At 50.3% G+C, this 27169-nt stretch overlaps 2 protein-coding genes across 3 annotated transcripts in view; both read right to left on the minus strand.

Moving 5' to 3' along the window:
• Positions 1-200: 200 nt before the first annotated feature.
• P2RX1 (purinergic receptor P2X 1) lies at positions 201-12134 on the minus strand. 2 transcript variants are annotated; one of them, XM_064394770.1, is made up of 13 exons: positions 11682-12134; positions 8228-8375; positions 7751-7822; positions 7232-7301; positions 6641-6737; positions 6323-6403; positions 4990-5131; positions 4069-4199; positions 3374-3464; positions 2638-2703; positions 1913-2005; positions 1346-1393; positions 201-1032 (listed from the first exon to the last, which is right to left on the minus strand). In XM_064394770.1, the coding sequence occupies exons 1-12, from the start codon at positions 11816-11818 to the stop codon at positions 1349-1351; spliced, it is 1173 nt and encodes a 390-aa protein (XP_064250840.1). In that variant the 5' UTR covers positions 11819-12134; the 3' UTR covers positions 201-1032; positions 1346-1348. The 2 variants fall into 2 exon arrangements, with proteins under 2 accessions (XP_064250840.1, XP_064250839.1); XM_064394769.1 differs by having other exon boundaries at positions 205-1029; positions 11682-12129.
• Positions 12135-17115: 4981 nt separating this feature from the next.
• ATP2A3 (ATPase sarcoplasmic/endoplasmic reticulum Ca2+ transporting 3) overlaps positions 17116-27169 on the minus strand; it is a 55851-nt gene continuing 45797 nt past the window's right edge. Inside the window, exon 21 of the mRNA XM_064395021.1 lies at positions 17116-21864. Within this exon, the coding sequence (XP_064251091.1) occupies positions 21845-21864 (20 nt within the window). The 3' untranslated portion in view covers positions 17116-21844. The remainder of the gene's footprint in view (positions 21865-27169) is intronic.

The raw sequence follows: 27169 nt of genomic DNA on the forward strand, positions 1-27169 counted from the left end.
AGAAAGTCAGCGTTGATGAATCCTGGAGAATGGAACAGAGCCAGGAGCAAGGGCAGGGTGGGCTCACAGGGATGTGGGCTTTGAGCACAGCCCGTGATGTGCAGCTGCACGTGATGAGTAGTGCAAATCTTCCAGCACAGAGGGGAAGTTTAATTCCGGGGTGCAAAGAGCTGATTTGTGAGGCTGCTGCTGAGAAAGTCTTTCTGACCAGCTAACACTGACCAGCGTGGGCAGTGGAGGCAGAGCTGGCACAGGACAGTGGATGGCCATGGCTGGCAGTGTGCCAGTGCTCCCTGCCAGCCAGCCTGTGCGAGGAGGAAACCCAAGTGATAACTCTGATAACAGCCCCTGCTCGTGGCCAGAAGCCCAGGGGCCCTGCATGGGAGGGCAGTTTCTGAAGGAATCATCACTAAAGGGATTACTTTGTATGCAAACTCTGTATGCAAACTACTGCAAACACCATGCTCCGGGGCTAGCATAGGCACCATAAAGGGATGTAGTAGAAAAACTAAAGGTTTATTTTTTTTAATAAAATACATCCTTACAAAATAACCATTTTTCTCCCAGGCAGAGGGCTGGGCATGGTTCCTGCCAGCTCTCCTTCCTTCCCCTTCTCAATTTGGAACTGTCCAACGGTGCTTCTGGGGCAGAAGAGGCAGCTCTGCTGTCCCCAGGGTCTTCAGGTGCCAGCGCCCTGGCACGGCCCTGGCACACCAGGCAGGTGCAGTGTGAGCCCTTCTGAAGGGCCTGCAAAGGCAGCAGACCCAGTGTCCTGCAGCAGGGCTGGCAGAGGGCCACAAGATCCCTTAGTCTGACCCATCCACAGCATCATGGCATGTCCCACCACAGGCTGTGTGCTGGGCCAGCCAGCCCCTGCCTGGCTGCAGGGCACCACCTCCCATGAGCTGCTGCTGGACGCTGCTTCTGCTGGTCTGGGGCTGACCCAGGGAGGTGATGGGATGGCGACTGAGTTTTGAGAGAAGAGGAGGAGGAAGAAGAGGCGTGCAGGTTTGTCAGTCAGTGTGGATTCTGCTGAGAGAGAGGTGCACAGTGATTTCTGGTCTTTTGCCCCCCAGTCCCCTTCTTCAAGAGATGCTGCCATCAGAGATGTGATGTCAGTCCCACATCCTGCATCTGCTGCTGCCCCATGTAATTGCTTAAGCTGGGAAGTGCTGACCCTGTGTTAGGCACTGCAGCCCACAGCTCATCTCCTCCAAGCCTCCCTGGATCCCCGCTGCCTTCCTGTAACCCTCCTGCCTTCCCACAGGCCTTGGGACTGCCCCAAGACCTTTAGCCCTCATCCCTGACAGATGTATGCCAGCAGGGCTGGGGAAACACCACTCACCTCTCACTGTGTGTTGTCTGGCTTCTTTTCCTTCTTATGCGACTTCGACTGGGGGTAAAATGAGAGAAAACAAGGATTCTTTTACAGACTTGCTCCTTTCTAATGCCAGGGAAAATGTGACTGGACAGCAATTCCTAACTCTCAGTGCATATGCTTATTTTCAGATTAATTTGGGGGGAACTGATTTTTTTTTTGGTCCTTTTAAAGGCCATGAAACATTCCATGGTCATGGAGATGTTCTCAAAGAGCAGAAAAAGAGACATTTTCTAGTTTACTAAAGCACAGATCTGCCCCTGCTTCCCTTAAAGCAATGCAAGTGTCACCAGATATTGGAATATCTGGGGTTAAAGGCAGAGAATAAAGTTATTAACAATGAGTCACACACAACATCTCAGTAATTTTAGAGAGAAGATTCATGGATCCCAGTCTCCAACAGTCCCAAGGGCTCAGGAAGGCGCCTGGTTGCCCCTCAGCGTGGATGTTTGTGTTACAGCATCATTACTCATGCACACATCCACACACACCCCCGCAAGAGCCTCTGCAGGGCAGGCACTCGCTGTTACTTACAGGCTCCTGTTCTGCATATTTGAATTTCTTCTGCTTGTAATAGTCTCGTCCGTGGAGAAAATGCAGCAGGAGCAGGTCACAGAGGACAGAGGCCTTAAATCAAAGTGCAGTTAGGTTTGGAGTTGCCCTCCAAGATTACCTGCACCTCTGTGTACTTCCAGTTTTTCCCAGTTTGCCCCACAATTTAGGGTCACTTCTGCTTGATCCCACAACATGGCAGTTGCTGAAGTCTCCAAATGTCCATTTAGGACAGAAGTGAAGTGTGCTGTGTTCAACAGTGGGTGATTTAAGCCAACAGAAATGAAATGTTTCCCCTTTAGGTAAGTGCAGAGCACAACACCCTTTGAGCTGTTCCCAAGTCTTTAACAACCATAACCAAATGAGATGCTGGGTTTCTGTCCTGAATGAAATACTGCCAGTCACCTACAGACCCTCCCTTAATGCCAGCTCTAACTTGAAACTATCAGGATACCAAGACCTGCCAAGACAGCCAGTCTTCCCTTCATCAGCAGGGCAGAATTCACATCAGCCAGAGACCAGCAGGAATCTGTTTTCCTGAGCTGGGAAGGCAGGAGAGCACCTCCTTTCCCCCTTTTGCTCATCCTCTGATTCCCTGAGCAGTAGCCAGTATTTCACTGCAGCTCAAGGACACTTCCCACGGATGTCACAGGCAAGAAGAATAATTTGAGAGTCTCCATATAGAGGCTGGAAATATCTGAACTTACCACTCCAAAAATACCAATTCCAGAGCCAATTGTGGTCATGGTCGGGATGATGTCAAATTTGCCTGCCTGGTTAGAGTCAGAGAAAATAGGTGATAAGTTACAGCCAGCCCAGGGAGGGAAATAAAGGGTGCTGTAGCTGTAGGTGGGGCTCAGTAAAAGGGCCTCACAGAAACCCAAACCACAACCACAGCACACAGAGAAACAGGAGCTGGGAAAGAGCTGGTCAAACAGAAAAATATTGTAGGTTGGTTTTAGGCTGAAATAAATTGAACTTACTTTTTTTTCCCTGTATTTTTAACATAAAAAAACCCAACCAAAACCAAGCAACCAAACAAAAGCATACACTTTGAATATTCTCCATGGGAACACAATAAGGAAAGCCTTCTCTCCCAGTGGGAAGAAAATGACAAAATAGAAAAATGCAAATGTTCAGCTTTTGGAAATATCAAGAAAAGATTTTGAGTTTCCACAGGTCCCCCCGACTCCCATCACAAAATTTTTTAGACAAAACCACTGATCAAGCCACAGCTGAAAGACGTGACCAATAAAACATATTTTTCTCCTGTCTTCCCTTCCCCAGTATTTCCCAAGGGTTCCTGTGAGCAGGCCAGCACGCAAGGAAAGCATTCACACTCATTTTCCTGATCCCACAGGACCCTGGTGCTGTGTTACAGAGCTGGTCTCTTCCCAAGGACATGGCACGGCTGTCCCAGAGATCCAGAGGATCCACCCTTACCTTGCCATTCACCAGAATGTCCAGCCGGATCCCAAACACCTTGTAGAGTGTCCTTTTTTCCATCCCATCTTCTTTGTAGTATTTGGCATATCTGTGCAATTGGATGGTGAGTATTAATGGTCTGCCAGGGGGTCTAACAGCCCCTGCAACCCTGCAGCATCGGGATCTTGTACAAAGATCTGGGGATGTGCTATCACAGACCTGCTCCTGACCTTCTCATTAAACCCCCTGAAGGAGCTGGGCTGTTGGTACCTCTCCTCTCTGTGCCTCAGTTTTCCTGCCTGCAGGCTGGAGTTCCAGCTCCTGCTTCTGCTGTTTGATCTGATGTCCCCAGGTTCTGCATGCAGATAGTGAAGCACTCGTGACAGAGTCACACAGAGCAGAGGATACAGACTATGAGAACACGTGACATGATCCTACACCATCTCCAGTCTTTCAAGGGGCTTCCCAAAAGCTCAGCCAAGGAGAGCCTGCAAGGGGGAGGAGATGGAAAGGAAATGGGGCAATTTTCAAGGCAACCGGTGTTTTATCACTTTTCTCATGCCATTTAAAAGAGCACTGGTACTGCTGCCTGGCCCTGCAAATCTAGCGAGTATTTTGAAGGACAGTCTCTGGCCTTCCACCATCTCTTGAGTGGGAACCTGAAAGCTGTCACCTCTGAATTACACTTGGAGAATTAGCAGGTATTTCCTTACCTGAAGTTGAACCCTGGTGAAACATTGCTGTCATCGTTGTAAAGGCCATGGAACTGGTAAATGGGTTTGCAGTAGCGCAGGGGCCAGTCGAGGTCACAGTTCCAGTCTATGGTGATGCCCACCACTCCACCCTGCAGCCAAGAGGGGAGTCACAACGTTGCCCCTCCTTGGACCACACAAAGAAATGCTTTCCCTCCTCCTAGATGTCCTGTCTCGATGGCATGAGGTGTCCTGGCTCTCTAGATGCACCTTTCATATATAGCATCTTAGAATGGTTTGGGTTGGAAGGGACCAAAAAGACCATCTTTTTGCAAACCCTGCCACAGGCAGGGACACCTTCCACTAGACCAGTTTTCTGGTCCTGTCCAACCTGGCTGGGAATGGGGCAGACATAGCTTCTCTGGGCCATCTGATCCAATCCATGCAATAAATGTTCATGTATGCAAGCCTCTGATTTTATTCAATGCCTAGCAAAGTTATCACAAGGTTTTGCAGTGCAGAGATAGCAGATGCTCCCACACACCAGCCTGAGGAGTGTTAGGCAAAGCTGCATTTTGGAGCCAGGGGAAAGGCTGCAGTTAACACTGTGCAATGACCAATATTTGACCATCCAGCTGGGATTTCCAAGCTTAATCACATGGGATTTGGCCACAGAGGTCTAGTTATTCACTGCTCAAATTAAAACAAGCTGAACCCTGGGATTTACTGCCAGTGGGTCAAATCTTCTCAAGAGTTCCCAAGAAAAATGTAAATATTAGGCCATGTCCAAGGAGATTCATAATCTTTATGAAATAATTCTGACACTTGTTTTCTCAAGAATTCTTGAGAAAACTGAAAATCATCTCAACAGCTGGGAATGATTGCACTGTGGAGTGTCCCTCTCCCATCAACAGCAAGGAACATAATTTGAAATTGAAGTACCTTAACAGCCAGGAAGGTAAAATTCTGACCCGATTCCTTCACTATGTATCCCAGTTCAAACACAGGACATAAGGAATCAGTGACTTTGTGATAGGTGCATTTCTTCAGGTACTGCTTGGTAACACTCTCAACCAAGTTGCGCCTGTGAATGAAAAGAGAGTGAGAAAAATTCTCAGTAACAATAATTTGGGGGGGGGAAACCTCTGTAAGTCCCTTGCCTAGTCCATGTCACTCTCCTATTCACATGCCACTTGTCCATAGGCTCTCCTAGGCAGTGTTCTGAGCTCCAGCAATTCTTATCTGGGACACCTCAGGGATAGTGAGTGTATTCCACACGTTTAGCTGGAGTTTGCTATCTCCTACAGCAAGGGTTAAAAGGAAAGGGCAACTTCTTGCCTTTCATCCCACTCTGCTTTTTTGCCCAAAACCATCCTGTCTGTGAAGCCTGTGGTTTTATAAGACTTGTGCCGTGCTCAGACTGATCCCATCGCTGATGCTCAGCAGTAAATTGTCAGCAGTGATTAAAGGCAGGAAGTTTCCCCACAGCAGCCAGCCTGGCCACCCTCACTGCCAGGACCTGCTCCCTCTGTGTCCTCTTCAGCCTGTCCTTGCTTCGGCCACCTCTCCTTGCAGCTGGGAGGGATCCCCTCTCCCAGCCACCTCTTGGGAGGTGCGAGGTCAGCCCAGCACATTGCCAAGCGTGCTGGCTGCCAGGACATTTAACCTTGGCTGCAGCACAGGGACAAGATCAGCTTAGACAGAAGAATCCGCTGTCTACAGCACAAATAGCTTCTGTTAATTTGTTCCAAATCAGATATATGGTCAGTGCCATCACAAATCCTCTTAGGAGTGTGCCTGCAGCCAGCAGCATTTCCCCCAGTGCTGACAGGAAGGGGCCAATCCCACCCTTTGCTGAAACAGGTGGGATCTGTGATGTTAAGGTGTGAATACCACATTAAGGGAGTCTCTGGGGCACCAAGCTTATCCTGGCCATGTGGTATTTTAATTTTGTCTTCAGAGAAGAAAAATGAAAAATCAGAGTAACTGATTTGCAACTTGTGAGGGTAACTCAGGAGAGGTTAATTCCAGAAATCTTTCCAGTAACTACAGCTACCAGCTGAGGTGGGACAGATTTGGGAAGGAAATGTCTCAGTTCCTATGAGCTAATATGGGGTTCAGTGCAGCAGTTAGAGTAGTTCTCGGATCACTGATGAGGTAGACAATCCTCTATACCATGCATCCAGTTACACCCATCCAGCTGAACCCATGTTTTCCTCTGAGGGACACAGCTGGAGGAACTGACCAGGATTCATCGCCCCAAACCTCTCCTTACCTGGACACCTTGAACTTGGGGAAGGTGATACTGTTCTTGATGAACAAGGTGAACTTCTCTGCTTCTGACAGCAGGGCAGGGCTGAAAAACACCAGCATAGACATCACTTGGCTCTCCAGGCTCTAGAGAAAGCTCCATTTGGTGGAAATTCACCCAAACTGAGACAAGCAGACCCAGAAAACTGGTGGTATCAACCCTTCCCTTTCTGGTCTTTCACAACACAGGCTGTCCTGGCCGCATCCCATAGAGCCCCAATTTGATCTGCTCCACACCAAGTGCAGCTGGGATGGGAAAGAGGGCAACAACACCATTCCTTACCTGGGAACATGGTAATCAACTTCAACAGGGCACCAGCCAAAGATCTCACAGGTCTTCACAGTGCTGTTGAAACGTACACACTTGCCAGTCATGAGCCCTGTGGGGAGACAGCTGCTCACACACCTGATCCTGTGAAATCTCAGCTCACCTGGGATGGATGGGATCTGGTTGGGGCTTCAGCTCTGCCAAGGGCATTCAAGACACAAAATGCTCAGGGCTTTGGCACCTTTCTAAACCAGGAAATTAGTTGTGGTCTCTCAGCTCAGGGCAGTGGTTTCTCTTACAGTGTTGTACAGGGGAGCAGCTGGGGATTTTTCTTGTTAAAACACACCTAACAAAATGCTGAGCTGATAAGAGGACAACAGTTTGGGGGAAATGGCTTAGTCCTGATTAACCTTTTGTCCTGATTAACCTTTTGTTTGCAGCTGAGGTATCTTTCAAAACAGCAGAGCTGGACCAGCCCATGTGGGACCCTCAACCAGCATGTCAGAGGTTTTCCTGTTCAAAGCAGGTCCCCCAGTAGGTGACACCCCAGCCAGGCAGCTTTTCTCCGTGCTGTCTCACCAGAAACACCAGGAGCGTGTGCCATACCTTGTCCCTGGCGGCTGTATTTCCCTTTGCTGCAGTCGCTGTCCTGTGAGCACAGCCCAGCATCTGGCAGCTGTTTGGAGAAAGCAGCCACCTCTTAGTGTCCCACCCTGCAGCTTCAGTCCCCCTGTCCCTCCTGCCTCACCAGACAGCATCTTTCTTAAGGGATACACTGCTCAACTGCAGCCAGAGCCTTGTTCATACACTGCTTCCCAACCAAGGCTGTCCAGATAAATCAGGAAAAAATAGGCAATTTATTCACTCCAGGCAGATGCTTTCATTTAATCCTCAAGTCTGCTCTGCTTGATCATCTCAAAGGGAAGAAAACTTAAATGGATGCCGCCTGTTTTTCAGCAGAATAAAGGTCTTCACACAGCACACAGGAGTCAGGAACATTAAATATGGGGCTAGGCCCTGGCTTTTACTAAACCTCTCAGTGTCAGAAAAAGTCACCCAGTGACACCACCACAATTCCCCTGAATTACAGAAGCTTATCCCACTGAAGGAAGCCGATGCATTTACCTCTGGGCAGGTTCCTTGTTTCTGTCCAGGAGTGACAATGAAGTTGGTCATCACCACAAACGAGTTGTCCCCCTGTGGAGACACAGCCAACGAGTTCGCAGACAGCACAGTGTCTCCTCTGTGAGGAGCCTCTCCCTGGGTGGGGACCTGCAGTGCCACCAGCCCCAGGGACTCTGGAAGACTCCACTTGCTGCCTGAGATAGTGCTCCAGAGGCACTGGAGGAACCTTGATCCTCTTAGAGGCAGCCTCAAATGTGCCTCCTCAGCCACAGCAAGTCCCAAGTACCAAATGCTCCCCAGGGAGAACCTGGACAGAAGTTTGTGACAGGAGCAACCTGCTTTCCATCACAGGAACACCTTGTCATGGTTAGCTCCATAGAAAGCCTATGCCAAGGACCCATCTGCACCCCAGCACATGAGGAAAAGCAGCCACTGGGACAAAAGCAAATCCCTAACCCACCCACCATGACTCCTTACCTGGGGTGGGAACACATAGTCCACCACATCCCAGATGTGAGGACCCAGGACACTCTCGTTGGTCAGTGTCAGCCCTTTCAACTTCACGGAGACTGAGCTGACGATGCTGTCCTGAGACTGGTAGCCCTTCTCGTAGAGGAACACCCACCTGGACAGGGAAAGGTGACAGGGTGAGCATGGCCACCAGCACTCCTCCACTGGCCCAATCCTCAGCACACACCTGTGGGCTGGGGCTTTTTCTACCAAGTCTCACCTGGGGAATCATTTGCCAAGTTTCTTCCTGCTGGACAAGGGACATGTTGCTGAAATTTCCTACCCTTTGCCTGAGGCATGTGATAGCTGCAGGACCCGACCTTCATGCCAGGATGGTGTGTTCTGGGGACTGGGACACATTTTGTGGCTGAGGGCATGTGATGGCAGGTGGAGCACAGTGGCCATCAGTCATTTATGGTTAAAGCCTATGGCAGGTTTGCAGCTAGCTGGTCACAGTGACCTACCCCAACACTCTTGATCTCCTGATCCACTGCAGAAGAGCTCTCCAAAACCCAATGCCAAGGCCAACAGAGAGCTGAGTCTGGACATGTTTCACATCCAGAGCCACTGTTCCCCATCCAGCAGAGGGAATGAGGAGCAATGGCCCTGTGTGCAAAAGGGCTGCAGCAGCAGGGTTAGGGACACTGCTGTGGCCAGAACAGGGCTCTGCCTGCCTTTCCCAGCCCATCACACAGTCATGAGGGCAGGCTCCTGACACTATTTAACCTAGAGCATAAACAAGCTGCCGCTGGATTAACTCTGACTCAGGGAGACTATAAACATGGGCAAGCAACCATTTCGGGTAGTGCTCCCGGCGCCGCGGAGCATTCTCGGCACTAAAAAAGGAGCGATCTGGATTTTGTCCCCACTGCCACAGGCATTGGTCCCGCTGGCTGTGACAGAGGCAGCAGCTACCCACGGGACAGCCCATGACACCAGCCTGGTGTGTCAGCCTCCCCTCTGACACCTGGCTGATGGCAGAGGGGAAAATGGGAAATCCCAGGTGCTGTCTGGTTTTCTGTTTGGTGCTGGACCTTGCAGAGACTACTCAGAGAGGGAGCAGCCACATCAGCATCCTGGGACTGAGGGCAAGAGGACCTCAGGGATAACATCTGCTCCAGTGCCTGGGGATGGGAGCAGAAATTCAACACTGCTGCCACCCCAGCTGGGACACCCAGTTCCAACATCCTCTCCAAGGCAGGAGACCATACTGAGTTACACTGGTTACACTGGGCATCAGGGAGATGCTCAGGGCTGCGTGAGGATGTGAACTGGGCAGCAGCAAGGGTAGAACATTTCTCTAGATCAGCCTCCAGCACAGACCCTGCTGCTGACCTTATCCCCCTCTGGCAGAGCTGACTATGGGCACACACGGCTGGGCAACTCCTGAGGCAAAGCCAAGGTCATGACAAACAAAACCATTTCCCGTGAGGCTGTAAATGCTGCAGCAAGTCCTGCCCAGGTTGTAAAAGTCCCCTGGTGTCACTCCCTGATGTGGCAGAGCCACCAAGCCCTCTTCCCTTGCTGGCCTCATCCTGTGGCTCAGCCCGCAGCTCCTTGCATGCAAGAATTCAGGAAGTGACACCCAGAATGTGCCCAGCATCTCCTGGGCAACAGCGATACCCCCTTATCACAGTCACCACAGGAAAAAGAACTGCTCCCCAGGGGTGACATGGGGGCTTGCAGGGGAGTTGGCCCCACTCCTGTGCACTGATGGCACTGCCCATGTCCTTCTAGCAGAGTCATGCATTGGCACACATTTCCATCGGCATCCCATGCCTGCTATGAAGGGGGGACAAAAGCTGGGAGAATGGTAAATAAATACACATTTGGCTGCCAAATTTGCTTTCAAAGGGCAGAAAATCTCAGGCATTGTGGCTTGGTGAGGGCAATGAGCTTGGGGCAGTGTTGTGGGCAGAGAACTGCAAGCAGTGCTGTGGGAAGGGAACTGGGGGCAGTGCTGTCAGCAGCGAGGGGAAGCCAGGGGCTGGTGGGGCTGTGGGCAGCTGCAGTCATAGCGCCTTGATAGAGGAGCCCCATCCCAACAAACCAGGAAATCTTGGGAATTTCAGCAACTTTATGCCAGATTCCTCTCCTCTGCCACTGTCACCCCCTGGCTGGTTCTCTTCCTGATCCCTCCTGGTTGCCTGTCTCAGTTTAGCCAAGTTGCTTGAGCCACGTTGCCTTAGTTGCTCTGCTCAACCATCTGTGCCAGTCCCCCATCCACAGGAGCAGCTGCCCCAGCCACATTTGGCACTGGAGCCCTGGGACTTCACAGGCTCAGTCCTTAGGAAAAACAAAGCTGCTCCCAGTAACACCAGTGCAAAACTCTCTGCAACAGAGCATCCTTGAGACCTTGGTTGCAGTTTTGCACGAGGATTACCCTTGGGAGCCAAATGCTGGTGAGCAGGGTGGGACCAACAGGGGGACCAACGTGGGGTTTACACACTGATCCCCTGGGAAGGGTTTTACCCTTTCCAGGGAGTCTGTGCTAAAAGGCAGGATGGGCACCTCTGCTCCCTGCAGTGACTTGCTTGCACCGAGGCCTGGGAGCCACTGCCTTTCCTTTGCATAAGACACTCTGCACCCCAAAAATTCCCAGATTTTCCAATTCATGGCCAGACACCCGCTTTCCTTTCAAACATCCTGCCCTGGGTGGGGGCACCCATGAAAGGGGGCTGGTCTCCTGCTAGGGCTGATCCCACAGCAGCCATGGGGCCACAGCAAAGGCTCACCAACCATCACATCCCATAGCATCATCCCACCCTGAGGGGACAGGCACAGAGTAACTGCAGCAGGAGCAGCAGCCCCGGGGCACCTGAGGACACACATCCTCACCCATTCTGATCCCGCCTGCTCCACTCACTGCCTTTTTTAAGCAGTTGCCCTTGCTTTTGGAGCTGCCTCCCAGAAGCAAATAAGACCAGGAATTTTGGAGCCAAGCTGTGTCTCGGCTGCAGCGTCAGAGCGGTGAACAGGGAGATTTATGGCCCTGTCTTGAGCCGCTTGGGTCTCACAAATCACTGCACTGGCCCCAAATGCCTCTTATTTAATATAAATGAAAATAAAAATAACAACAGATTCTCAGGCCACCATCCAGCAGCTGGAGCAGGATCTGGGTTCTCTTCAGTGAGAAGACGGGGCCCCGGTGTGCAGAGCAGGGCTGGGCAGGGATGAGCCTCCAGCCTGGACATACAGTATCTTCTGGGGAGGATATGGGGACTAAGCAGCCATCTAAAAGAGCCATGGTGGGACACTGGGGGCTGCACGGGAGCAGCCACAGCCAGAAGGATGTGAAGCCATTAGCAATAACCCCCTGCACTGGGATATAGGGGATATAGAAGCCCCTCTCTCCCCATTGCTTTTTTAACCCAGTGGCAGAGCATTAATTTCAGGGAGGGCAGGTGCTGGGGAGCCTTACCCGATGATGTACGCCAGGACGATGAGCTGGATCAGCCGGAAGGTCAGTCCCACCTTCTTGTTCCTCACCAGCACCATCCGAGGGGTGTCATACTCGAAGAGGAAGGAGGACAGCCTGTCCATGCACTTCTGCCCCATGGCTGTGCCAGGGCTGTGCCGCAGCCTCCCGGCTCTTCACTGTGCCCCGGGCTGGGCTGTGCCTCTCCTCTGTTTGCAGATTTAAAAAACAAAATAAGAATGCTATCGGCGTGGCTCTGAGCACATCTGGGCTGCCGGGTTTCCTCCTCTGCGCAGGGATGAGGCTTCCTCTTCCTATAAGCTCTGGGCTGGGAACAGCGGGTGCCCTACATGGTCTGGGGGTGGGACAGGGTGTGGGAGGGTGCAGGGCCACCCTGTTGCCAAGCCCTCATGCCACCAGGATGAAGCCATCTGCCTGTGAGCGATGCTCCCTCGCCCGGCAGGAGCCTTCCCTGGGGACAGAGAGGCTGCAGGCAGGGCTTGGGATCAGCAGAGACCACGAGGCATTCCTGGGGAACAGTGGGATGGAAGAGATTGTGAGGGTCCCAGGAGGAATTTTAGGAATTAGGATTGAGATATCATCTTTTCTATCACAACAGCCACCTCAGGCTGTTTGTCCTGAGTCCGTGTCCTACTCTGTCTCCCAAAAGCTGCCTCAGAGGAAGGGTCGGGAAGGAGAAGGGGGAGCACCAGCAAGCCCAGCTCAGCAATTCGGAGCTGACCCACGGAGCAGAAGGGCGCCCAGCTTGGCCCCCTCCCTTGGTGAGGCCAGACAGCTGGGGCTTGGCTCCCTCCCAGCACTTGCACTGGGCTGGGCTGGGTGCATTTGGAAGCATTTCCAGCATTTCCTGAATGGCCTGGATGTGAGCAGGGCCAGGCAGCCGGGGTCACTGCGAGCGATGCTCAGCAGGGTGGTGCAGACACCACTTAAAACAAATATCACTGAGAAAGAGACTGGGTTTGGCAGTGCCAGACTGAAATTTGGGGGCCAACAGCTGCAAGGGGAAGCTTTGAAGGGGGTCGGCTCATTGCTGGGGGAAGCACAGAGGCTGTGGATGGGGGACCCTGTGGCCTCAGTGCATCCCACTGGGCAGCTCCAGGGCACACTCTGTGCTGGGGAGCACTGGGGCTGAGAAGGGAGCACTGGGGCTGTGTTTTTGGGGGAAAGAGAGGATGTTTTCCCCAGAAATCCCAGCACTGAGCTGCTTCAGCACTCCAGGCAGGGACAGGCTCCATGAGCCTCAGATCATCTCCTGCCTCCCTTGGCCTCAAAGGAGACACTGGCTCTCTGCAGCCACCAAGCCTGGCATAAAGGCCCTCTTTGCAGGAGGAATAAGTTTTGAAAGTAGGGAAAATCTTAACCTGCTGAGATAAATCCTTTCAGGAATATTTCCTTTAGCATCACTGCCTCTCAAGCTCACTTTTGGCTTGCTCATGGTCACATTTACCTTTCTACTCAATATATTATAGACCTGACAACTGTGGAAATAAGTGGAAAAAATCAATTATCTTTGCTGGGCAATAAGGAAAAGTGGAGGGAAAGCAACTGAATCATTTATCTGAATCTTTTGGGCGTACCATAAAGCCTGGGAATCAAAATCAGATGATCCCACGTTGCAAGTGACGTGATGCGATCCCAATGCCCCAGTCCTCAGCAACATGGAAAGCTGTCAGACAAGGAGCCAAAAGCAAACACAAAATGCTGATGTTAATCATACAGATTGAAGGCTGATACTGCTATTGAGTGGAGCAGACAAACCTTATAAGCTTAGATATCTGTCAGGAGAGAAGCAAATAACTTACTGTATGAAACGAGGCCTTTTAGGGAAGGCTGCTCACCCTTGCCAAGGCCATGGGGATAATGAAAATAGGACAGCTAAATTTAACAGCAAAATGACTTGTAAAAGAGTCACTTCTAACCTCCTCTCTAGTACTTGAAGTCAATAAAATGGTTATAGCATGGATTAGCTAAAATACTTTCCTTGGGAGATAATAGGCATCTGCCATTTTATAATCTCTTGGAGCCATGTTGCAGCTGGAGAGTGGGACCAGACCCCGTCTGGAGTGATGTGGAGAGCAGAAAAGCCCATCCTGAAGCACCAACAGAGCCTGAATCTTTTCCTGGGCTGGTACCAGCACCCAGCATGGACACCCACTTGGCCACAGCACCCAAATGCTTGAAAAAACCACAGCCTAAACACCTGTGGGCTCACACCTCTCCACACCCACACCATCCCTGGGATTGCCACTCCCTAAATTACTTTATCACAGGGAATTCAGTAAGTTTGCACAGGGATTGCTCACCTGTGTGGCCCTGCAATGGTGCCAAGATGGTGCCAGCACACCTCCCTGCCTCTGCCAGGTGGTTATCGAGGGACAATGCCCTGCTTGGGCTGTTCAGTTGTTGACTGACCTGCCCAGACAGGGCAGTCTCTGGCCAGAGATGCTGAGCTCATGGGGCTGTGGTGCTTCCAGCTGTGATGCAGGCACTGGGCTGTCCTGAGGCTGCCTCTTTGCTGTGATAATTAATGCATTGCTCTAACACCCAAGTGAAAAATAAAGATAGAATTAAGAGGAAGAGGTTTTTGTAAGCCTCTTGTGTAAGGTGCAGTCTGGGGGTGTCCCATGACCCTCTGCACCAATTCCCACATGTAGCTGGGACCTCGGGGATGGTTTTATCTTAGGTTCTCACAGACACCAGCTGGTGTGGTGCTGTCAATACACTCACAGCCATCTCCTCTGAATAACTTTTGTATCTCTTGGCTGCTTCCAAGCAGAGTGGGCAGGAGGCACTGGGGATGCTCTGCTGGAGTAACAAGGAGCAGAATCTGCTGGAGGAGCAGCGGCAGCTTGAGTTCATCTGCAGCAGGTCCTGGACACAGGATGGGTTTGCCCAGGGCACAGAAAACACTGAACTGGACTTGATCTGAGCAGCATGAAAACAAAGGACCAGGTGGGACAACACAGGGACACAGAGAGTAGAGCTGGAAGTGTTCAAGGTCATGTTGGATGAGCCCTTGAGCAACCTGGTCTAGTGGAAAGTGTCCCTGACCATGGGAGGGGGTTTGAACAAGATGATCTTTAAGGCCCCTTCCAACCCAAACCATTCTGTGATTCTATGCCTCTAAAGCCAGGTTGAGATAAAGAAAATGAATCCATCTAGCTCCACTGCCCATGGAAGGGGGAAATGAAAGCAGAAACAGCAAATGAGGCTCTAAAGCCCCTGTGTTTGTGTCTGAGATTGCAAAGACCTAGGGCCAGATTTCCCAAACACTCTTCTGGGTCAGCTGGCATTGACTGATCTCCAGTGCCTCATCCAGCATCTCCTGCTCCAGCTGGGCCAGATGCCAAGGGCCCTGAGGGCTGGTGACCCTCCAAGGGCATCCCTGGCAGTACTGTGCAGGGGTAGCACACATTCATGGCTGTGAAAGGAGCTCATTCCCCCTGCCCATGAAACACACTCAGCCTGTGCTTGGGGCTGAGAGAAAAATGAAAAATCTGCTATTTTTAAGGGAGACATTTGGAAATGCAAGCACATCCTTGATATGAGCTGGGACAGGAACTGCTGGAGCACAAAGAGGGTTCTGAAAACCTCTGCATGGGGCTCAAGCCCACCCACACCCAGGGAAGCACCACTGTGGAAGGCATAAAAGCTACCAGGTAGCTCTCAGACATTGATAGGGAGAAAAGAAAATAGAGAAATAATAGATGAAGCTCATTACACAACCCAGGCTCATGCTTGGCAGCACGAAGCTCTGAATTTCAGCACAAAAATGTGCGGCACGCTGCAGATCGTGGATGGGGAGGAGTGACACAGAGGCAAGGTTTAAAATATGATGGTGGGTGCAGAGGGGACCTGCTGTGGTTGAGGTTGCCAAGAAGAGCCCCTGAGAGCTGGAGGCTTTTCCCAGTAATTTTGGCTGCCACAGCCCCCTTGCCCTTGCCAGTTGCAGGAGGTGCTTACACTGCACCACTGGCAATGGGAAGGGGAGGGTGGAAAAAAATTGGCAGATGAGAGCAAACAAGGTCCTACAAAACAGCATGTTCAGTTTTCTTTCCAATTTTAACTTGTCCTTGACCTCTCTTCGCTCCTTCCCAGCAGGGCTGGCTGGGCTCTGTGCTTGTCCCGTGCTGCAACGCCCCAGCACAAGATGTTTGTGGTGGTGCTCACCCCTCAGAAGTGGCATTTCCATCCCCAGTTGCTGTGACAACACATCTCCCTGGAAATACTTCAGTTTAGCTGACGCCAAAGCAAACATGAACCTGAGGTGCTGGGGGTACCAAAAGGTGTCAGTGGCCCTGTGGCCACTGTGGCCTCCAGAAATGTGGATGCACATCCAGTGTGGAGGCTGGATCTGTGCCATGGGATACAGGGGCCCTTGGGATTTTTGTTGGTAGGGTGTTGTTGTTTTCTGAATCATGCCTTCAAAAGACAAGCACAGCCCCAGGTAATGATACCCAGGGGTCCAGGGACTGACACAACATCAGGTGGAGAATTTGGAGTGGTTTTGCCTTCACTGCTGTGTCCTGAGACAACATTTTTGGTATTGGGGACTGGCTTGAGGGTCACCTCCAGCCATGGCCGTGGTGCTCCTCTTGCTCTGACATCAGTCTGCACCAGCAAAGAGGAGGCCAAGCAATGGCCCTTTCCCAAAACCAGAATGTTCCAGGGCATCCCATGACATTCTTTGTAACCCCCTGTGGGTTACAAAGCTTTTGGCTCACCTTGTGCACCACCTTTGTCCTGCTCACACATTGGGAAGGAATACATGGGGACACATCCCAGTGAAAAAGCACCAAAGGTAGATCTTGCCATGAACACAGATTTGCTCCAAAACAGGACCTGCAGCTGGATCAGGACTTTCTGCTTCAAACATCACCATGGGCAGAGCTCTGGTGATGCAGAGATGGAAATGCATGGCCCCAAGCCCTATGCCATCCCCCCAGAGGAGGCCAAGTTATTGAATTATTATTTATTTCACAATTAGCTCTTGCAGAGGTTATTGCAGGGCTTATTTAAACCTCCCCTCCCAGCTGGGGGAGATAAGGTGATGACTATTCTGGATACAGTCAAAATTAGCACTGTTATTTGTATTCTCATGCCCCAAGAGTGAATTTTAAAAATTCCCAACAGTCGTATTATGCCACTCCGCTCATTTTGCCTTTGTCATCCCATGCCAGGCACAAGCTCAGCTCCATTTCTAGTTTGGCTCCTCTGAAAACCCACAAGAAATCCTGATCTGGTGAGCACAACTCCTTTTAGGGCTGAAGAATGCCCTCAGGCACTCCCGTATGGCTCCATGGGCTCCCAAATGTCCCCCAAATCAGCCACAAATGGGACAAGAAAAGCAAAAAAAAAAACCCAAAAAAAAAAGGTAAAACAACAACAATGAAATAGACACAAAAACTCCCAGTCATCCAGTAAAATTGCTTTTATTTCTGTAATTTTCTAAGTATAAAACAAATCAGCCCAATATTGTGTGAACAGAGTGGATTGTATGGATGTGACCACAAGGAGCCTTCCCACGTCTTCCCGGCACACCTGGCTATTTACAGTCAGACAAAGGACACGGTTTAGGAAGCAGCAATTTAGTGGAAAAATATCTCTCATATAATAAAATAGGAAACCTCATTTCTTTCAGTTCTATCCCTCAGATAACACCCTCCCACCCCCCAAGATATAACAATTTACCTTTTACTATGAAGCACAATCTCAGAGATTTCTACATTTGGCTGTTCAGGCATCTCATATAAAAAAATCAGCATATTCCCAGACTGAAGCCACTGAGGGCACCTGCTGGCAGTTCAGGGCTTGCCCTCCTCTTGGTCCCAAGTGCCCATCACTCCAGGCACACACAGATTTTGGCTCATTTAATGCCCCACTCACACCAAAAGCTGAATGGCACCACAAGAACAGGTCCAGGGAGCACAGTTTACCCTGTGTCTCCTCACAGCAGCCCTGCAAATCCTAACTCCAACTGTGCCACACAAGATCTGCATGGGTTAAAGCCCTCTCCTTGGTCAGTACTGCCAGGCTGTCTCCCCTGACAGAAAATGCCACTGCAGAAGTGGGTGAAAAAGAGCCCAGATGGGAACTGAATCTCTGGCATCATTTACACAAGGTGATGGCCATGCCAGGTATGGTCCAAAAATCACAGTAAGTCTCAGGAGTTGGTAGTGGGGACTTGGGTGTGTTTGTGTTTCAGAGTGATCTAATGCCAAGGTCACTGGACCTCATGAACATCTCCCAGCCAGGGCCCCTGAACAGCTCAAATCATTATTTGATGAGTTTTGGTGGAGCAGGACCCTGACTGGAAAGCAGTATTATCAACCTGATGTACAAAAGAAGGACCAAAACTTAATGCTGAGTTTTCCTCTTGCTCCTCCTTCTGCCATCCACACCATGAGCAGAAACTCCAACGCAACCCCAGATCTGATGCTCCTACAGGAATGAAGTCCCTCAGCCCCTCCTCAGAGCCTGTCCCTCCTCCCCAGTGCCTGGTGCTGCCATCCAGCCTTGGCTGAGCAGAGCATCACCAGAAACACACACACAGAATGCTCACAGTGCCAAAACCCCAAACACACAAACACAGACCTCATCCACACCTGGGCCACACGACACAAATGAAATACAGGATACTGCACTTTGCTCTTTTTCCTTTTCCAGCGTGGGATCCCCATGGGATCACACAGCACAGGGGGAAGAGCTCATCCAGCAATGACACAATACCCCAGAACAGCACAAAAGACTTTCCACCACAGCTGATCCCCCTGGTGCTTGCCCCAGGAACACAGGACCTTTCCCTCCCACCTTGGCTGTACCCCAGCACGGTGCTTGGCCCCTGAGGAAGGAGTATAAAGTGCTCATGGATAATCATAATCCCATGCTGCCATCCAGCACGTCCTACACCCTGCATCTTGTGGAGGATCTGTCACAGCAGCCCACCAATGCTAAAGGTCTTGCTGGAAAGACCTGAGTTTTATTTATAGACTTAGAATATGCCAGGCAGCACCATCAAAATAAAACTAAAAAGGAAATAATTTCTAACCTCTGTTGCCAAGAAAAGCAAGAATCCCAGAGGTTTTCCCCTAAGCTGCTTTTAAAAAAAAAGCTTTAGGGCAAAACAGCCACCCAGTGTCCATCTCCCTTGTATTGCACAGTCAGATGCCTTGGTAAGACACAAGAGCCTATCCCAAAGTGATGGCCTTGGCTCTGGGATCTCCAAGTTTACACAAGAACATGTTCCAGCCTGTAAAAGCTGCCAGCATGCTGCTGCTGGCACACATGCAATAAATAAGTACTCTGTGATTTATCCTGACCTTTCACTGAAGAATAAAGGAAAAAATACTTACACCTATGGATATTTTTCTACTTAATTAAGATGTTTGAAGTATAAGGCTCTGCAATCAGAAGTATGGAGTGAAACCTGTACTCCAAGTAATTAAAGGATGGGGGAGAGACAAGAGATGTGGTCAACCATTCAGAAGGGGAAATGGGGAAGTGTCAAAATGGTCCCTCCTGGCAAGGAGGCCACCTGCCCCAGGCAGCTCTAGTGCAGATTACCTGGGTATTTTCTAGATAGATCTGAGGGCTCACAATAGAAATAAAATCCAACTTGCTGCTGCTGGAAAGAACAAACTGGGACACAGCTCTGGTTTCTTGCCCACGGTGGCTCAGGCTTTGGTGACTCACAATTGTGACCCAATGACTGCATGAACAGACTGACACTGCCTGGGCTTTTACACAAGAAACTTCTCCACACCACACACATTTGGGTTCAATTCATAATCCTTCACCAGACATTAAGTCCAGGGAAAGCAGTGTAACTCAGGTGGTGGATGGACCAAGCAGGTTCCTGTAGGCACAAGAGACCAGGGAGATGTCACTGGGCAGCTGCAGGCCCTGCTGGACCCTCCAAACAGGGCTGGGATGCTCTGAATCCAGCCCAGCCTCTGAATCCAGCCCAGCTTCTCCTTAAGTGGTTGTTAGCCTCAGAGAAACAAAGAAGCTCTCTCCTGTGATGACACTGAGCTGGAGCTGGACTAAATTCCCACTGGCTGCTTTTCTGCACAGAGCGATGGAGATGGACTCAATCATCTTGGATGTCTTTCCCAACTTAAACAATTCTTTAGTTCTGTGACCTGTGCTAAAATAAGGTGAAATCCACCCTTCTGAGGAAGGGCAAATCACATGTCTACAGCATTAGTCTTACTGAAGCCTTATTTTGAAGGCTTATACAGTACCTGGGTCATGTCCTGGTCCTCTACACCAGGGTGGGTCTCATCCATGGTGAAAATCTTTGAAGAGGAATTGGTTATCCCGTGGGATCAACTGATTAAATCATTTTGACAGAACACAATTGAAAAATAAAACTTCTTCAAGACAAAGTATAATAAGATTTTAAAAAATCAGCAACAATCTTCTAACCACAGAGTATCTATAAAGATCTTTTTAAAGAGCTCCATATTAAAATTCCTTGAATACATTATATATTAAATACAGTAACAACATTTCATGCAAGGTTTTCTGTACAATAAATCAGCTCAGTAGTATAACAATTCTGTACATTCCCATTGGTCTGGGGGCTCTGCTCATCTTCAATGCTGGTGATGGAGAAAAGAAAGGAGGGATGATATTTGGCACCTACTGTATGGAAGGAGAGATGCTCTTGCCCAGATGATACAGAAAAACATGGAAGCTTTTAAGAGACAAAAAGTAGAAGAAGAAACCCAACAGCAGAGGAGCAAATGCTATCCCAGACCCTGGCTCTAGTGCTGTTGCTGGAATGTAAGAGAAAGGAAAGATACAGGCTCTGGCTAACTAAATATCATCAGGATGGATCCTAGGGGACTGTGAGGAAAACAGGAGGGAGGATTTGGAGAGCTGGAGAAGAGATCACCCAGTATCAGCTTCTCAGCTGATGCAGCTCAATGGAAAAGAATCAATTCAATGGATCCCAAAATCCACTCCTGATCTACAAATCCTCACTGAAGACTGTCTCACTCCTGCTGTGGAAAAAATCCCCAGAGGGCAAGATAAAGTTGGTGCCTTACAAAAAGGGATGCCACAACAAACACCACTCATGGAGAAAGACTACATTATGTACAAGCATACATTCATTCCCATCGTGATCCCTTGGCAGGGATGCCCTGTGCAAGTCAGTGATTTCTCCACAGCAGAGCACATGAAGTCATGGATGTGCTCCTGAACACTTAAGCTCTACTACTGCTAGAGAAATAGTTAAAAATTCACTGAGGAAAGAAAGTGTGACCAGGAAGGAGTGGTGGACATGAGGAATGCAAGGTAGGCATCCCCTTGCTTTTCTTTACGTGGCTGCCCCTATAAGGAGAAGGACTGCCTTATATAGTGCAGATGGGATTTAGCAAGATGCCAGATGGAGAACAGACAGGACTTCATCGTGCTTTGGTGCTGGATGAGCCTGAGAAGGTGCTGGGCTTTCCATAATGCAGGGATCAAACAGGACAGCGTGATAAACAGGGAGAACTTTGCCTTCCACCACATGCACCTGACCTCGAGGTACAAACACACCTCCAAGAGATTCACACCAGTGTTGGACACACTCTGAAGCTATGGCCAGCTGCTGCAGCCACTGGAGCAGAGCACAGCAGCAGCAACACTGTGGACATCATCAAGGCTCAACAATCCCAACACACAGCTCCCTCTCCTCTCTCCCTGCCCTCACTCACTGCCAAGCCCTTCCCAGCCCCTGAAGCTGCCTTGTGCATCCCATCCCACTGGGGGATGTGGCCTCAAATCCAGACTTCCTGCCTTAATTTCTCATGAAGGCCACCTTGCCTGTGCTCACTCAGGGTGAAAATTGCAAAGAGGGTCTCAAATTTGGCAAGAACAAATCCCAAGGAACCACATTACAATGATTCAGATCCACACAGCTCCATCCCCAAACTCTACGCCAGCTGTCCAGTAATTGCACTCATATGTACAGGAAAAAGAAAGCTACAGAACAGAACGAAAATCAGGATTTTTTCTTTTCGACGATTCACCCGCATTTGTCTGATAGTCGGACACATGCATGTCCTGCTGGCTCTAGCGATGGTCACGCATGCAAGACTTCAGTCCCAGTTACAAGTTAGGGATCCTCTAGTTCGGAGTCGCCCTCGTGTCGTTCATTTCTTGTCCTCTTCTCCTGAAATGAAGGGCAAAAAAGATAAATATTGGTATTGGTGAGGGTTCAAAAGCAAACCAGCTCTGTGGTTTTTGTTACCAAGAGTGGTTGCTCCTGGGCTGATCCCAGAAGGAACTTGGGATGATGTCTGCACACAGCTGGCCTGACTGCAGCTGTGGCAGCTCAGGCTGCGTGACGAGGAGGAGGAGGATGCTGGTGCCTGGGTGAGGAAGGTCTCTGCAAGAGTCAGGCAGAGGGATGAGTGCACAGAATTCACAGAATTCACAGAATCACTGGGTTAGAAGAGACCTTCAAGATCATTGAGTCCAACCCAGCCCCAACACCTCAACTAAACGCTGGCACCCAGTGCCACATCCAGGCTTTTTAAACACATCCAGGGATGGTAACTCCACCATCTCCCTGCAGGCTATTCCAGAGCTTTATCATCCTTTCTGTGAAAAGCTTTTTCCTAATATCCAACCTGAGGTGGAGCCATGAGGGAAGGTGAGTAGGCAGGATCCCTCCTTACTGCTCTAATGAGGCATTATGGAGGGAAAAGCAGGGGCTCAGAGAGGAGGAAGCTCACTGCATCCTCCCACCACCCCAGAGCCCAGCCCTGCTGCAGCCAGAGACACGGACACTGCTCCATGGGCTCACACCACCTACACACACTACCCATGTACCTACACCCATAAATACGTGCAAAACAAGGAGCAAGGACCAACCTTCTCATCACAGCCACTGTCCCAGGGCTGCCCTCCCACCTTCTCCCTCCCTCCAGACGGATGGGATTGGACAGGGAAGGTAACAGGCAACACATGGCCTGTAGGAAAGTGATGGTATCCAGCTTGAACTCCATGTGAGCAGCCTCAAAATCTCTGCTAGAACTTGACTTACAGCAACTAGATCCCCAATTTTCAAGCAGTTGACAGGAGTGTCCCTGATCCCTGAGGCAGCAGCTGCCCTCCAGCCTGGGGTAGCTTGGTTTACCCAGAACACATCTTTTTCCTTAAAAAAAAAAAAAACACCCAGAAGCAGCATTTGCTAAGGAGAGTTGGAAAAATCCCTTATCATGAATCTTTTGACTGTACTTCTCTATCTTTCATCACTGCACACATCACGAAATACATCTCACTGGGGACTGCTGTTCCTGTGCTCTTGATAAATAAGGGTCCTGCCCGGGGTTACCCGTGGGGCTCTGTGCCTGCTGCCAGCCCTGGTGCCGACAGCTTTCAGGGGAATTAATAAATAACAGGCAAGACAGAGGGAAAAGGCTTTTTTGCAACTTCTGCCAACATTTTTTTCCAGTGCTGGCTGCAAAGCCCAGCCCTTGTGTCCTGGGATGAAATGGTTTGCTGTGATGGCAGCATCCCTCTGGATGACACTGCAGGCTCTGGTGTAAGGCAGGGATGCTGGCAACTGCACTGTACTAATATCATTGCAATAATCAAAATTAATCTCCTCCCCCCTGCAGCAGCCTCTCTTCCCTCTCCTCCAGCAGCTGAACAGTCCCCACTGGCTGGCACACCAGTGGTAATTTGCCAACCATGGCATTTCCCCTAAGCACATCACCCCATGGCTGTGCAAAGAGGGAGGAAGGTGCCATGGCATGTGGCAGGCAGGGACAGGAAGGGGACATGGCTGCAGTGTTTAACCACAGTGGATGCTCTTCAAAAAGTTGTTCTCAGGTCTCTAAAGTGACACTCACGGAGTGAGTCAGGTGTTTCTACCAGCCAAGGGTCCAGCTCCCACATATGCAGGTCCCTGCCTGTCAGTGTCCATCTGTCCTTCCCTCACACAGGTGGCAGGAGCAGGGGGGATGAAGGACCTGTTTGCAGGGATGATGGGATGGTCACAGTCCCTCTGGATGCTGCCTCACACCAGGGGTGTCACAGCCCTTCAGCACTCGCAAGCCAGCAACTGAACAATGTGAGCTCAGCTCCTCCAAGGTCTGCTTCCCACAGAGAGCCAAGGCTTTTGGGAAGGTTTTTCCTTACTGCTTTTGACTTTCCTCAACAGGCTCCTGTAAAAGGTGCTGCTGGAGGGATGCAGGGTCCCACTGCCAGCCCAGCTCACCTCCTTCACCAAGGGCAATGCTGCAGCCCTTGTGGCTCTGAACACTGCACATCTCCCCCATCTCAGCAGGGCACCCTGAGCTTCAGCCAAGAGCCTGAACCCCAGGAGAAAACCAAAAGGGAAATTGTTCCTCCTTCTCTTTGCAATACCAAGGCAGCAACACTGGCAGCTTCCCTCTGCTCTTCTATTTCTAAAGCACGACACACAGACACGTATGAAAAACAGGAGAGGGGGGGAAATAAAAACAAAAAGCAAGGCAGCAGAGCTGTAAAATCCCATGTGGAGATTCCAGCCCTGGAAGGTGCAGCACTGCTCTCCTGCAGAGCATCCCACAGCTCAAGGGAATACTTGGCCCACGGGGACACATTCCTCTGCCAGCACCCAGCCAAGGTAGCTCCAGGCACAGATTACCCTACAAGGGCAGGCGCTCGCTCCCTGCTCTGCCGTGCCAGGGAGAGGGATGCCTGCCTCCCCTGCAGGGAACACGGGCAGCTGCAGCAGCTCCTGTGCTCCTGGGGGACTTTCAGGAGGTTCCCTCGTGCCCAGATGCAGGTGCTTGGGGGAAAATGAGGGTGAACAGCTCCTTTTTGCTGTATGCTAGCAGTTTTTTTTGTGTTGGGACATGGAGATTTTTGTCCCTGCAAATTTTGGGCTGTCTCAGATGCAGAGCTGCATCTGCCCCTGGCAGTGATGCACTTGTCACTGCACTGCCACCTCTGCCAGCCACTCTCCTCTGGGAGGATGCTGAAGCCTAAAGCTGATGCCAGCTTTGCAGAGAAGTGCCCAAAGCTCCTTCAGTGGTGGAGATGTTCATCCAAGGCAGCAACCTCACCTGCACATCAGCTGCAGTGGCAGGAGACTGCAGGGCACTGTGCTGCCCATGGCAGAGGGAACAGGAACAGGGTGGGGTGGCCACCATCTTGCACCTCCTGCAAAATGACCCTGGGGGCTGCTGTCCTCACTGGGCACAAGGACAAGCAGCTGCCTAAATGCTAATCTGCCACAAAAGACACCAAGTCAATTCCTGTGCATCCAAACTCCTGATTTTCAGTGGCCCTGCTGCTGTCAGGGCAGGCATGGAGCTGTGTTGCAGAAAACACCTGCTTTGTGATTTTGCCCTTGCTTTTACCACAGCACAGGTGAGAAGTGGTGATGCCCAGCACCCAGACAGGGCCTGCTGCTGAACGTGCTGAGAACAACCACAGCAGCAACTCCAACACCTGTGAGGGGTTTACTCTGAGATATTGGACATGAGGAGGAGCAGGGACAGTGCAGGAGGGGAGCAGGGTGGCCCAGCAGTGGGCTGATGGTGCACAGAGGAACATGAGCACTGGGGTTATCTCAGTGTCCTCCCTATATTTGGTGCTTCTTGAGAACCACTTAGAAAAGACACAAAGAGACTTCTGCAAGGCCTTGGCACAGATGCCTGGAAACCTTCCTCCTGCATGCCACAGGATTCTGAGAGAACACTTGAATGCATAGAGCATGGAAAGTATTAAAGATCCTACAGCAAGAGATCCCTGAGGGTGGTGAGCCCTTGTGAGCCTGAGTGTGTGACAGACCCCTGAGAAGATCTCCATGCTCCTGACCAGAACATCTGCAGCTCACACAAAGCCAACCTCAGCCATGCACATTCTCTCACATTCACATCACCTCCCAAAACTGAGACAGCAGAAACCTCAGAGGGGCCAGAGAGGAATGAATGCAGCCAGATATGCAAAGGATGTGAGATTAAAGGCTGGATGTGAACAGAGTGATGGGGAGAGGAATGTAAAGCACTGGGACCACAGTGAGAACTGAAGAGTCTCAGCTTTCTGCCACTTCAAGGACAGGGAAAATCCAGAGTAAAGGAAACACAACTTATCTAAATCTCATCAAAGGAGAAACTTTTACATGCTATTCCTGAATCAGCAGAACTCACAGCTATACATTTGCATTCCTCAGCTGAACACCCTTGGAAGGTCCCATGCTGGAGACCATTCCCAAGCACTGTCTTGCAGAGACCAAGTGCTAGCCTGGCTCCTGGCCAAAACTGCCATCAAACAGCTACTTCACAGGCTTGCTAGGCCTTGTTTTGAAGCAAAACACCAAGACCACTGTGGGAAAGGAGATCCTGTCTGGGTAAAGTCTCTTGGCTCTATTATTGTATCTCTTTTCTATATCTAAGCCATGTTCATATTCCAAGCAGGTCCCCACCACACACAAGCAAGACTCTGCAGGAAACACAGGGGTGCAGCATTCAGGGATGAGACAGGTAAGGAAGCCAACCCTTGCTCTGGAGTCTTGCAGGTATTCAACTGGTGCTCCCTGCTCCACTTGGGTCTTACTGTCCTGAGAATGCCTGGTAAAAAAAAAAAAATCACAAGACCACACATTGCTTTTCAAAGTCTAGAGAAATCAGGAAGATGAAGAGTTTCCATTACTTCTTTCAAGTCTGATGATTTAAGTGTGGTGATTTTGCCACACAGCTGTGATAGAAGAGCTGCATGGGAAACTCTGGATCCATGAGACAGAGCAACCTGTGAGCATCAGCAACACTGTGGGGATGAGGGAAGCTCAGAGGACCTTAAACTTTGGGAGTGTGCCATGGGAGGAGGAAACTGAGCTGCTGTGCTGCTGTGATGGCACTTGAGATGATCGTGTGCCTACTAGAAACCTCATTGTGCTTGGAGCTGTGCAGGCAGAGCCAAAGAAAAGCCCTTCCTTCAACAGTGCTGAGATTTTACAGAGAAATACAAAGTGTGGGAGAAAGACAGACTCAGCCTCAGACTACAGATTATGAAGACCAAGGGCATGCATGGGGTGCAACATTAACCAGCTCTCCTACACTCCAGCCCAGTGCCACACTGTAGAATTGTTGCTACAGGCTCATAATTGTGGGATAAAACAGACCTGGGTGTCTGATGAGAGATGAAACAATTCAATAAAAACAGTCTAGAAACAATTTCTGTCTGGTTTGTAAACACAGGAGCCCTGCACCTCTGTTTCTCTGAGCAACTGCTGAGTTTCTGCATCAGCTCAACACAAGAAGAACATCAGCTCAGGCTGACATGAGCACCACCTGCACACCAGGACACACTGATGGGGAGGGAGATCTGTTTGTGACCATTTCCTGCCTGCAATACTTTCCCATCCCATATTTCCAGGTACTTGCAATGCTCTGCTCCATGAGAAAACAAACACAGCTGTTACAATGCCCCAGAGCCCTCCTTGACAGGGCTGGCCAGACCTGCCTTCAGCCTGGAAAGGC

This window comes from Passer domesticus, chromosome 19 (assembly GCF_036417665.1).
Source record: "Passer domesticus isolate bPasDom1 chromosome 19, bPasDom1.hap1, whole genome shotgun sequence".
In the NCBI taxonomy this organism is placed as follows: domain Eukaryota; kingdom Metazoa; phylum Chordata; class Aves; order Passeriformes; family Passeridae; genus Passer; species Passer domesticus.

Coding starts and splice junctions, on each gene's coding strand:
- P2RX1 (XM_064394770.1), bottom strand. CDS start 11,818: ATGGGGCAGAAGTGCATGGACAGGCTGTCCTCCTTCCTCTTCGAGTAT. Junction 8,376..11,681: donor GTCCTGGCGTACATCATCGG/GTAAGGCTCCCC, acceptor TTCCCTGTCCAG/GTGGGTGTTCCTCTACGAGA. Junction 2,704..3,373: donor ACATTCTGGTGAATGGCAAG/GTAAGGGTGGAT, acceptor GACTCTAACCAG/GCAGGCAAATTTGACATCAT.